Below are 12,294 nucleotides of genomic sequence, written 5' to 3'. Positions count from 1 at the left end.
TTTTTTTACCTTCTTCAGTATTTCCAATTTTCAGTACTTTTACTTTTACTCCACTACATCTCAGAGGCAATATGAGTAGAAAACTTTAGTTACCACTTTAGTTACACTGACCACTTTAGCCCTATATTTTGGCTATTTGAAAATAGCAGATCTACAAGCTCACAATGCGTCGCGATTGTGAGCTTGTAAATCTGCTATTTTCAAAAGATTTGTATACATTTTGAACTTGGGAAATGGGACATTCTTCTGCACAATGAGTACTTTTAGTTTGGTACTTTAGGAATATTTTGAATACTGTAATTTTACTTGTAAGCAGAGTATTTCTACATTGCAGTATTGATACTAAATATGTAAAACATGTGAGTCTTCGATCACTGACACCGTCTAGCACTGACTCAGCCCTGAAACATGTCTGTCTGTCTGTCATATCGTGACAGTCATGACAGTCATGACGAAACTTCAACTTTCTTCTTACGACCTGTAAATCTACATACACATTTAGATTTCAAATATAAAGTGCTTATCCCATGGCTACATATGTTACTATTATGTACGATCCCTCAGAAGTACCCGTATTTTCCATATTGTTAAATAACTAGGACCAGGAGACCTGGTACTGCCAGACCCCTAGTGGTTGAAGGAAAAGAGGGACAAAAGAGGGACAAAAGAGGGACAAAAGAGATCTCTGTATGTGTCTGTCTGTGTCCCTTTTATGCCCATATATGGACAAAAGAGGGACAAAAGAGGGACAGACAAAGCCTCATGTAGGCCGACCCTCTGGGTCTGGCAAAAAATATTTTAATCCGATTGGCGGCCATTTTTTATAGAGTTATAATGTATCAGACTGCAGTATACCTGCCAGCCGATAGGGTCACGTAGTTGAAAGCGAAGAGAACACACACTCAAAGAAAATGGCCACCGGTTGGATTTAAATACTTTTTTATTGAACAATATGAAAGATACGGGTACTTATGAGAGCCCGAACAGAATTGTAACATCCGTGGTCATGGGTTTATTACTTTATATTTTAAATTTGAACGTTTATGTAGATGTACGGGTTGTAAATAGAGAAAGTGCAAATAAGTTCAGCCGTAACACTCATCATGTAGCCATGGCAAGGACTGGCTAGTCACTAGACCAGTGGTTCTCAACCAGTGGTCCGGGGACCACTAGTGGTCCTTGAGGGGGTTCCAGGGGGTCCCCAGCTAAATGATGGACAGGAACCAAATGGACCTTTATGGGTCTTTAACTCTGAGAGTTAAATTAACATTGATTTTACAATATAAATTGTGGTCCCAGAGATAGAAATGTCATTAAATGGGGGACCGTAGCCTATCACTGCTAGAGCCGTAAAAATCTTCTCTTATGGGGGTCCTTGGCATATCTTTTCAAATGGGGGTCCGTGGGCTAATAAGTCAGTGTCAATGTGGGGGTCCTCCTTGACATGAAAAAGTTTGAGAACCACCGCACTAGACCGTTGGTGATATACCACTTTGAACCAGTGGGCGGCAGCACTGCGCCACAGTAGCATCCAGCGTTTACCGGAAATGTAATAATAGAAGAAGAAAAAGAATTCTAACCGGAAGCGGCAGAAGTGTAAACAACAACATTTCATCTCTAAGCTAGCAGTGTTTTGTTTTCATTACATCGTTACATCGTTGTTTCCACACAGTAAGTTCATAACTTACATTCATAATATTGTCCAGATCCTATAATTACGTTCCTGTAAAGCAAACAATGTGTTAATCATCTTAAAACAGCAACAACACCCTGATTCTGAACTTAACCTCGGAAGCTAAGCTAACTGTGCTAACCGAGCTAGTTTGGTCATTTGATTGAGTGAATGCTTTATTAGTCAGAAATGTAAACAGAGAGGTACAGTAAGACATTTAGGCTAAAAGGATAACAGAAAACAAGTCCTGGGGACTTGTTTCTATTGTGGTCCTATGTATTCAATTCATCAACATAGCATGCAAAAACAGTGGTGTAAAGTAACTGAGTACATTTACTCAAGTACTGTACTTTTTTGAGGTACTTTTACTTTACTGGAATATTTCCAATTGTCCATACTTGTACTTCTACTCCACTACATCTCAGAGTCCCTGGAACAACATATTTTGATAGGGGTCAGCTGCCAAAAAAAATCATTTGGGAAGGGTCCTTGACATGATTTGTTTTTGTTCCAGGGACCCCCAGAAGCAAAGATTTGAGTTAAAAATGTTGTTTCCAAAAAAATATATATTCAAAGATTTGCACAAATGTTCAAGAATTTTCAAAAAATAGCAGATCTACAAGCTGCTTGTAGATCTGCTATTTTTGAATAGCCCAAAGGATAAAATAATGGTTATAGCTAAAATCTAAAATGACACAGATGCATTCCCAGATTGAATGGGTTAATAGTTTATGCAGAGAGTGAGTCTTTTTCTGCCAGTTTTCCTTTATGTTTTTGAGACCACCGCACCAGCAGTCAACCCTGAACACAGTTACCTGTACTTTAACCCATTGAGACCTGAAGAGCCGATTCTACATGTCTCCTAAATCCCAACAGTATTCTGAAAAAACGTATGTTTCTATATCAGTGGTGCTCAATCTTTTTCATGTCAAGGACCCCCAAAATGATATGTATTTGGCCGCTGACCCACATCAAAATATTTTGTTCCAGGGTCCCCCCAGAAGCAAATATTTGAGTTAAAAATGTTCGCTTTAAAAATATATATATTCAAAGATTTGCACACATTTTCACGAAATAGCAGATCTACAAGCTCGTAGCGCGGCACTCGGTGCCGCGCTATGAGCTTGTAGATCTGCTATTTTTGAATAGCCCAAAGTGTAAAATAATGCTTTTTAGCTCAAATCTAAAAATGACACAGTTCCAGGTCTTAATGTCTTCTCAATCTCTTTCTTATCAGCAGCAGCAGCAGCAGCAGGTACTTGTTGTGATGGACGCTTGGGGCTACTTCACTCCTGCCAGAGAGGAGGAGTTCTGCTGGAACAGAACCACAGAGAAGACCCCCAGAGCGGGGAGCAGCCCACCCCTCAGTGGACCGGAGGCCAAGAGGTTCTACGAGAGTCTGACTAAAGGAGTCGATGATGATGAGGAGGAGAGGAGGAGGAGGAGGAAGAACCACAGAGAGGAGGGTGGAGGAAGACGGCGTGATGGAGACAGAAAAGCAGAAGGGAGAGGAGGAGGAGGTAGGCCTGTTACAATTATTACATAATCGGCTAATCGCAATTATTAGGGATAATCGTCATAATTGTTTCCATGTTGAAACATGTTCATATGTTTTCAAACATTTTCCAAAAATGGCAGGAATAGCTGATCTACAAGCTTACAATGCGTCACTTTGTGACGCATTGTAAGCTTGTAGATCAGCTATTTCCACTACTTTATTTTTATTTTTATAGTATTCGGATGCAGGTGCGTTGAACAATGAAAACTGAAGCAAACATGAAAGAAATATTTTCATGAACAAAAACTCCCCCACACTGCTCTTGCTCAGCAGCCTCTGCTTTTATTTAAATTGACGTTTCGGTCCCACTGGACACTCTTACTTGATGAAGTTCCAGTGGGACCGAAACGTCTGTCAATGTAAATAAAAGCAGAGGCTTCTGAGCAAGAGCTGTGTGCGGGAGTTTTGTTCATGATTTTTTTTTTAAGTATAAAATTAGTAAATGTCAGTGATGTGACAAATAACTTCTATTTAAGTTATTTGTCATATCAATTTGTGATTACGAAGCCTAAAACATTGGTTCTCAAACTGGGGTCCGGGGACCCCCAGGGGTACTTGAGGGGGTTCCAGGGGGTACCCAGCAAAATGTGTTAATATAGCATCACAATAATTATGACCTTTTATACTTTGGCTATTCAAAAATAGCAGATATACAAGCTCATAGCGCGGCACAGAGTGTCGTGCTATGAGCTTGTAGATCTGCTATTTTTGAAAAATCGTGAAAATTTGTGCAAACCTTTGAATATATATATATTTTTTAAGCGAACATTTGTTGCTCAAATCTTTGCTTCTGGGGGTCCCTGGAACAAAATATTTGAGATGGGGGTCCGCGGCCAAATACATATCATCTTGGGGGTCCTTGACGTGAAAAAGTTTGAGAACCACTGGCCTAAAAGGCCAAACATGAATATATTTTGTATTCATGTTCCAATGCCAAAAACACAATTCAATTGTTAATCGCAATTATTTGTATGACAATTAATCGCCAACTTAATGTTTTTTAATGGTTACAGCGCTAGGAGAAGGAGGCAGACGTGACGGAAGAGAGGAGCCAGGACAGCAGGTCCAGTCAGGCAACGTGCGACACATTAAGGTGGAAAGGACAGATGAAGGAGGAGGAGGTCATGGAGAAGGCAGCCGGAGGAGAGAAGGGGGGACAAGTGAGAGCAGGAGGAGGAGGAGGAGCAGTAGAGAAAGGAGGACTCATGCTCCACAGAGGGGGGTGGTCAGCTCCAGCACCATGGAGCTCCAGGGGCTCAAGCTGCTGCGTTGTGCCCAGGAGGGAGACCTCTCTGGGCTGAAGGAGCAGCTCTCTAGAGGGGCGGACATCAACTTCCAGGTAGAGTTTCACCACTCTGTGTGTCTGTGTAAAATACAGTGGTTCTCAAAGTTTTTCATGTCAAGGACCCCCAAAATGATATGTATTTGAACCCCCATCTCAAAATATGTTGTTCCAGGGACCCCCCCAGAAGCAAAGATTTGAGTTACAAATGTTCGCTTTAAAAATATATGTATATTTAAAGATTTGCAAAAATTTTCAGGATTTTTCAAAAATAGCAGATCTACAAGCTCATAGTGCAGCTCTCGGTGCCACGCTATGATCTGCTATTTTTGAATAGCCATGGTATAAAATATTGGTTAAAATGATTGTGAAGCTATATTAACTAATTTTGCTGGGGACCCCCTGGTACCCCCCCAAGGACCCCTGGGGGTGCCCGGACCCCACTCAGGCAATATGTTCCCTACTACTGAACCTCCAGTCCCTCAATTCTCATAAAGAAATTATTAAAGGATATAATTGTAATTCCAGTTTTGGCAATATTGTCAAAGGGCCTATTAGTATCAGGGATTGTTTTGAGCAGATTATAGATTAAAACATGCCTCCACTACAGTTGTTCTCATTTTTGGCATCAGTTTACAGTTTAGGCATTTAGCAGACGCTCTTAATCCAGAGCGACTTACAGTAAGCAAGGACAATGTGTGAGAACAATATGTCTTCAGTGTATGTTCTCATGTTCTCAATCTCAGCCCACCATGGACCTTTTCCTTCCTCTCAACCTGACCTCATCAAGTTTGTTGATGACCGCTTGAGACTTCTTGGACGAGGCCGTGTAGCTCTTCAGCAGCTTCTCAAACAGAGTCTCCGTGTTGGGATGGGTGCTTAGGAAGGCCTTCTCTAGCACATATAAATCTACCCCCTTGTCCTCTGGCAGGGCAGAGATGTAACTCAGGCCAAAGTCTATGAGCACCAGGTCAATCCCTTGGTTCTCCTCCTCCACACTGCTGCTGCTCCTCAGCAGCATGTTGGAGGTTGTGAGGTCTCCATGGATGACATCCTCATCGTGCATTTTGGCCAGGACCTGGCCAACCCTTTTAGCCAACCGCTCCAGGTCCTGCTCTGGTCGGGACTGGGACTGTTGTTGTTGTTGGGCGGAAGCAATGTGGTCTCTGACCGTAATGGACCCCACTATGTCCTCCAAGAAGATGCTGTGGGTGGTGTAGTCCACAAAGTAGACAACTGGCACAGGAATACCTGCTTTTCGGCACCTCAGTATGGAGCGCACCTCCTGCGCCGTCCTGCGGTGGGTCAGCTTCTCGTCCAGGACGGCGTGGCGGTACTTCTTCCGGAACCTTTCCTTCACGATAGTGGGCTTACCCAGAAACGTGGCCCGGTACACACGAGCTTCAGCTCCTTGTTTTAACAAATCGAGTTGACTACGGAACTCGGGAAACCTCCCCTGAAAAGGAAGATCACATTTCTCCTCCTGGGCCATGTTTGTGTCTGTTTGTCTCGTCTTCGTTACTCTACCCCGGGCCGGCCGCTAGTTGCTGTGATTACTGCCACTCACTGTTGTGGAGGAGGCATCATGAGCATTATGACCATTATGCAAGAAGAATTGCGATTTTCTCAAATAATTGCGATTAAATGATGATGTAATAATTGTGACAGGCCTAACGTAGATATGTGACTTCATACGGCCAATCTATGACGTCAGCCACCTATGATGTATCTCTATGACATACAACTCCCTTTCTTCCCGAACCAACTGCCGTTGACTTAAAGTGAAATATTTGGAAACAGATGTGGAAAATACTGTTTGGAGGTACTTCCTTGGCCTACTGGGGCACAGCATGATGACCATTATATTTGGCAGACTCTTCTAGACCGCTTGCCTCCTACAGAGACACGATTGCGCCATAAAAAACAATGCTTCGTCATCAGACTTTCATCATGGAAATTGTGGTCAACATATTTGTCGTTATATGTAGCAAGCACAATCTGTGGGAACACAGTCCCACAGATTGTTGGGAAAAAGTCCCAACAACGTTTCGCTGCTTGTACCTTTTTATAAGTCTGTGACAGATAAAAACGTATTGAATCTAGAATCTTGAACAGAGCAAATTAAAATACACCCACACACTGTCTATTGCTGCATTTAAAACAGTTATTAGAGAAAACATGTTTCAGTTCTCAGACCTTCATCAGGTGGTGAGGCCACAGAGCCACTGAGACGGAACAAGTTGTGTGAATAAGAGATTAAACACTAGAAGTTCATGTATCGCGCGTGCTTCATCAACACCCATTACGAGGATTACATTTCTGGAACTAAACGGGTAGTGTTTGGAACTATTGGTTGACAAGCATTACTTCCGCATTCTGCTTCGTGTTCATATTATGTCTGAGCACATTTAAACTAATTCCATATACATTGGTTTTGGCAACAGATTATTGAATATTATATGAATATTCTTCGTTTACATGATCTGCCATTGCTGTAAAAGAGTTAGCCCGATGGAGTGAATGGACATGAGAGCAAATCAGTGATACCAGTGTTGCTTTCATTTGTATCACTGTAAACATACACATGTAAACAACTGTTGCTGACAATTGTTTCACTGATTTTCTCTGCAACATTTGTGCATTCATTTAATTGGGACAAAACTAAACGTGTGAGAAATGTAAGGTGAGGTGTCTTTTACTGTTCAGTTAAATGAGACATTTCATGTATTTTAATTAATGTGTGTGTGTGTGCGTGCGTGCATGTGCGTGTGTGTGTGTGTGTGTGCGTGCGTGTGCGTGTGTGTGTGTGTGTGTGTGTGTGTGCGTGTGCGTGCGTGCGTGTTTCCCCCCTCAGGACACGTTCTTCTGGACAGCAGTGATGTGTGCCAGCTGGTCTGGCCAGAGGCCTGCAGTCAGACTGCTGCTGCAGAGAGGAGCGGCCTGGGTGGGAGTGGTGGACACAAAGGGCAGGGATGCCAGGGACCTGGCGGTGGCAGGTATACCACCCTATCTATCTACTACACCAGTGCTTCTCAAACCTTTTCATGTCAAGGTCAAGAACCCCCAAATTAATATGTATTTGGCTATACACGAATCCACGGAGCGCTGCCCTGTAGGTGGCGCAACCATTGCCGCGGTGTCAGTCAGCTGCTGCTGTGTCTGTTGACACTAGCAGAGCAGCCATTAAACTACCCTACTGGCACCTGATGTAGGTGGTTTGTCCCGATTTTATGTACATCTTTGTAAAGTTAGTGTTAGTAAAAAGCAGGTAAAAGAGTAACGTGAACAGTCAGTGACAGCAGCTGACTGAATCTGACACCGCAGCAGTGGTTGCCTACGGGGCATCGCTCCGTGGATTCGTGTATACGGACCCCCATCTGAAAATATTTAGTACAATACAAGATTTGTGTTGTTAAAATGTTAAAACAATATTCCCAAATTTTCCTCAGTATCCTCAGTATTCATTTATGAATTCGTAACTCGGAGAGAGTACAAATACAACCAGGGTCCATTTTGGTAATGCTGTGCACTCTCTGAATTAAATTGACACTGAGTGTACAAATGTGGAAAACTGTGATCTTTGTACTGTGTTTGTACTGTTTAGCTGGAACTCCTCTATTTTCATGTCCCTCTCCAGCAGGCCACCAGGGGGTGCTGGAGGAGTTGGAGAGCTATGGGAGAAGCCCACAGCAGGACACACAACCTGATGCCAGGTGAGCAGCACCTGAACACCTCTGTCTACTGTTTGATGCATCCTCTTAACACATTCACTGCCAGATTTTTTTCAGATTTTTTGCAGTTTTATGCTTAGAGAGACAAAAAAAAAAGTACTCAGGAGCCGAGATACAGAATTTTTAAGTTTAAATTAACAATGAAGTGTGATGGGAGTCTAGATCTTCGAAAAATCATATCTCCTTGGTCTTTGGGTCAAAATGTATTATTATTATTATTTTTTGTTGTTGCTAAAATCGAGTTAGCTCGATCTAGGCAATCAATGTGTTAATGTGTGTGTGCACATGCCATGGCACTGCTTTGGCTGTCTTATACCCTCATGACATGTCATACTGTGTGTATGGCTGTGACCAGTGGTGGAAGAATTACTCAGATATGTTACTTAAGTAAAAGTAGCAAAAGTGCCACAATATAAAAATACTCGGTTACAAGTAAAAGGTTTGTGTTCAAAATGTTACTTGAATAAAAGTACAAAAGTATTGGCATCTAAATATAATTAAAGTACCAAAAGTAAAAGTACTAAAATGTTTGAAAATAGCCAATCTACAAGCTCACAACGCGTCGCGATGCGGCGCATTGTGAACTTGTAGATCGGCTATTTTCAAATAGCCTATGTATAAAATGGGGCTAAAGTGGTTAATGTTTTATATGTTTTATAATATAATAATTCATATCTGCAAGTAACTAGTAACTAAAACTATCAAATAATTGTAGTGGAGTAAAAGTACAATATTTTCCTCAGAGATGTAGTGGAGTAAAAGTATTGAACATTGGAAATATTCCAGTAAAGTAAAAGTACCTCAAAATCGAACTTATGAACTACGTCAGTCGATGTACTGTATGTCTGGATAGACTGGGACCAATTTGCTTTGGTTTGCGCATCCGGTCTGTAGCGGATACAGAAGCTAACTGTGTGTGTGTGTGTGTGTGTGTGTGTGTGTGTGTGTGTGTGTGTGTGTGTGTGTGTGTGTGTGTGTGTGTGTGTGTGTGTGTGTGTGTGTGTGTGTGTGTGTGTGTGTGTGTGTGTGTGTGTGTGTGTGTGTGTGTGTGTGTGTGTGTGTGCGTGCGTGCGTGCATGTATTTGTGTGAAAGTGACCACAAACAGGCGGGCTCATGACCGGATATGTGTATTGTGCACTGAACAGTAAATAGACGCCAGGTTAATAGCCGGGCAACAGAAAACACAAGAAAGGTGGCAAAGGTTGACCCAGACTTGTCTTGGCAGAAGAGGACAACATGAGTTGGCAGTTCTCCAAAGGGAGCTGATAATACATGACACCAGTAAAAAAAACAACCAATGACCTTCTTTTTATTTTTTACTTGTGAGCTGTTATAACGGGTGACTATGGTCGTAGCAACAGTCACAGTGCAGCCAATCATTTTGTATACTTGCCAGACGACGTTTATCAGCTCGTAGACGGATGTCCATGACCATGTCACTCCGAGCTGTCCAAGACGCTTATGGCTATCGTCACAAGCATCCCTATTCTGGAGAAACTTTTGCCGAAAATAGCCGATCTACGCACTTTGTGAGCTTGTAGATCAGCTATTTTTGTCGAAGGGATTTGGTCGCGTTGTGAGCTTGTGAATCTGCTACTTATAAAAAGTTTGACAACTTTAAAAAAAATCTTAGTACTTTTAACTTGGTATTGTAACTGTAAGTACATTTTGATGCCAGTACTTTTGTACTTTTACTCGAGTAAAAAATTCAATACAGGACTTTTACTTGGAGTTCTTCCACCACTGGTTTAAACATGCTGCTCTTTGCTCCTTCAGGAGGTCCCATCACCAGCAGCCCCCCCAGCAGCGCTGTGAGGTGTGTGGGGTCCAGTACAGCTGCAGCCTGGCCTCTCACCTCTCCTCCACGCTGCACCAGTTCAACCTGCGGCGGCCTCCCCCCACCCCCCAGTACTGCCTCCCGGCCTCCAGCGCCAGCTACAAGATGATGCTGCGCTGCGGCTGGAACCCCACCGCGGGCCTGGGGCCCGAGGGGGAGGGGCCCAGGCAGCCCGTGCCCACCGTGCTGAAGAGGGACCACAAAGGACTCGGCTACGGGCCGGCCAAAAGAGCCAAGGTCACCCACTTCCCGGCCAAGGACCCCAAGGCGGTCAAAAAGGTCCTGCCCGACGACAGAGAGCATCGGAGGAAGGGGGGTGACACGGGAAAGAGGAAAGGAGTCGCCAGGAGAGAGGAGGAGAGAGAGAAATGCTGGGAGAGAGATTTTCGTAACTCGTTTCACATCGTTTGACGTCCGCCTTCCAGAATGACTCTACTACTACACATGACTCTGTGTGCGTGTCTGCTGAACTTGGTTGGAACGCATCTCATAGAAAGATATACTGGCTGCATAATCACTCGGCCATAATCACATAGTAATGCAGATTATTACCTGAGCGTTCATTGTTGTCTGGGACTGGGGTGGTTCGTCCAAGGGCCAGCGTATTTCAGCCGGGGCTCGAGGTTGGTTGCCGTGGGCTACTACAAATGCCCAGGCGCTAATGTTGTTGATCACATTACCCACAGTCTTTTCTTTTTGACACATTTGATCAATGTTGCAACCATGGCGGGCGTGTCCATGTTTGACATGTCTGGAGTTCTTTCAGCAGTGAGGTCGTTCGCAGTTAGGGATAGGACGATATGAAAATGACATTGCGATTAACGATATTATCGTGATAATCAAAATATACGTAAAACTTAAAATGCCATTTTGTGAACCACTTGAACCCCCAGCATCCCTATTCTAGGGGGAACATTCGCCACAAATAAGCGATCTGCAAGCGCAACACGTTGTGAGCCTGTAGATATGCTATTTTTGGCGAATCGATTTGTGTAGAGTGAAATGAGAGTGTACCAAATGCACTCTTTCTGTTTTATCAAGTATAGGCGGGTGGGCGGGACTGAATTTGCAGCTCAACAAAAGCTAATTCATCCTAGTGTATGACGGAGGACAATTTCATGATACATTAAAATGTATTCACAATCAATTCAAAAATTCACAACTATTGTGAGTGTTTTTTATCACGATAAACGATAACGATTATTGTCCCATCCCTACTCGCGGTGGCTCTTGCACTGATTGATCAGCTGCTACTGGCATGTTTATCCGTAGTGCTAGTCCTTTTCACCCCAGGGCAAATAAAGGTTGTCAGGATGTGTTTGATTGATAGAATACTTTATTAACAGTACAGGCAGTACAGTCAAAAGGAATATGCTAAAAGGATAACACAAAACGCCCTAGGAGTTTGTTTCCATTGTGGTAAGACATACAATACTGTAAAGGGTATTGTGTGGATATGTGGCCTCTGTTCTGTGAATGAGTGTTTTCTATTTTTTCTAGGTCTTTTTCACACAACGGGTATGTTTATTACAGACTTTGATTTGACTCCAATCCACCCTACCTCAAAATAGATGAATGTGTCATGGCTCTTATTAAGATGTTGCATTGACTAAACAAGTTGACATCGATTGATTCGTAAGCTTTATTATCTGTTTGTGTTTGCTCTGTGTTATCAACCAAGTAAGTTATCCTTGTGCTCAATTCATCGAAACATTTAATGACAAACAAATAAACAGTTAGAAATCAAATAGAAAAATATGTACAGTAAACTAGTGGCCTGAGGAAACAACACTGAGGATGTGTCCATCCAAGTTTGTGCATCAGAAGATGTTTCTGTAAACTGAATAAGAGGGTTATAAAATCACATGAACTGTTGCCGGTTATTAGTATACTGTATATTTAGAATGGTGATGGGTCCATATTATAACGTGTCAAAGACTGTGGTCATATTTCCACGGTCAATCAGTTCCACAACTTGTATAAACATCCTATAAACAAAGATTATCTGAGAAAAAAAACACTTGTTTAACAACAAAATAATCTGTTTCTTTTACCTTTCATTAGCCTCCAGGTACACCATACTTCATAGTGAACAATGCAGGAGCTATCATTTTGAAGAAACCTTTGAACTATAATCTAGTCAAAAACTACAAATTTACTGTGGAGGCCAAGGTAATAATCATCTCCCAATGTACTCATTCTTTTAGTCCTGT

At 42.5% G+C, this 12,294-nt stretch overlaps 2 protein-coding genes across 3 annotated transcripts; one reads left to right on the top strand and one right to left on the bottom strand.

Moving 5' to 3' along the window:
- The first annotated feature begins 1,585 nt into the window (after nt 1-1,585).
- Nucleotides 1,586-11,962, top strand: gpank1 (G patch domain and ankyrin repeats 1). Of its 2 annotated transcripts, none has more exons than XM_084078851.1 (6): nt 1,586-1,671; nt 2,913-3,192; nt 4,244-4,569; nt 7,367-7,508; nt 8,150-8,225; nt 10,021-11,962. In XM_084078851.1, exons 2-6 carry the CDS (start codon nt 2,940-2,942, stop codon nt 10,490-10,492), a joined length of 1,269 nt encoding a protein of 422 aa, XP_083934977.1. In that variant the 5' UTR covers nt 1,586-1,671; nt 2,913-2,939; the 3' UTR covers nt 10,493-11,962. The 2 variants fall into 2 exon arrangements, with proteins under 2 accessions (XP_083934977.1, XP_083934976.1); XM_084078850.1 differs by having other exon boundaries at nt 1,588-1,671; nt 2,910-3,192.
- LOC311060628 (EKC/KEOPS complex subunit TP53RK-like) lies at nt 5,255-6,044 on the bottom strand (the record flags this gene model as incomplete). The annotated part of the gene is made up of 1 exon (XM_084078870.1): nt 5,255-6,044. The coding sequence occupies exon 1, from the start codon at nt 6,002-6,004 to the stop codon at nt 5,255-5,257; it is 750 nt and encodes a 249-aa protein (XP_083934996.1). The 5' UTR covers nt 6,005-6,044.
- Nucleotides 11,963-12,294: the final 332 nt, after the last annotated feature.

Source organism: Gymnoscopelus microlampas, assembly GCF_963454915.1.
Source record: "Gymnoscopelus microlampas genome assembly, chromosome: 2".
NCBI classification, from domain to species: domain Eukaryota; kingdom Metazoa; phylum Chordata; class Actinopteri; order Myctophiformes; family Myctophidae; genus Gymnoscopelus; species Gymnoscopelus microlampas.
The sequence above is the reverse complement of the archived record's forward strand: the minus strand, read 5'-3'. Positions and strand labels throughout refer to the sequence as shown.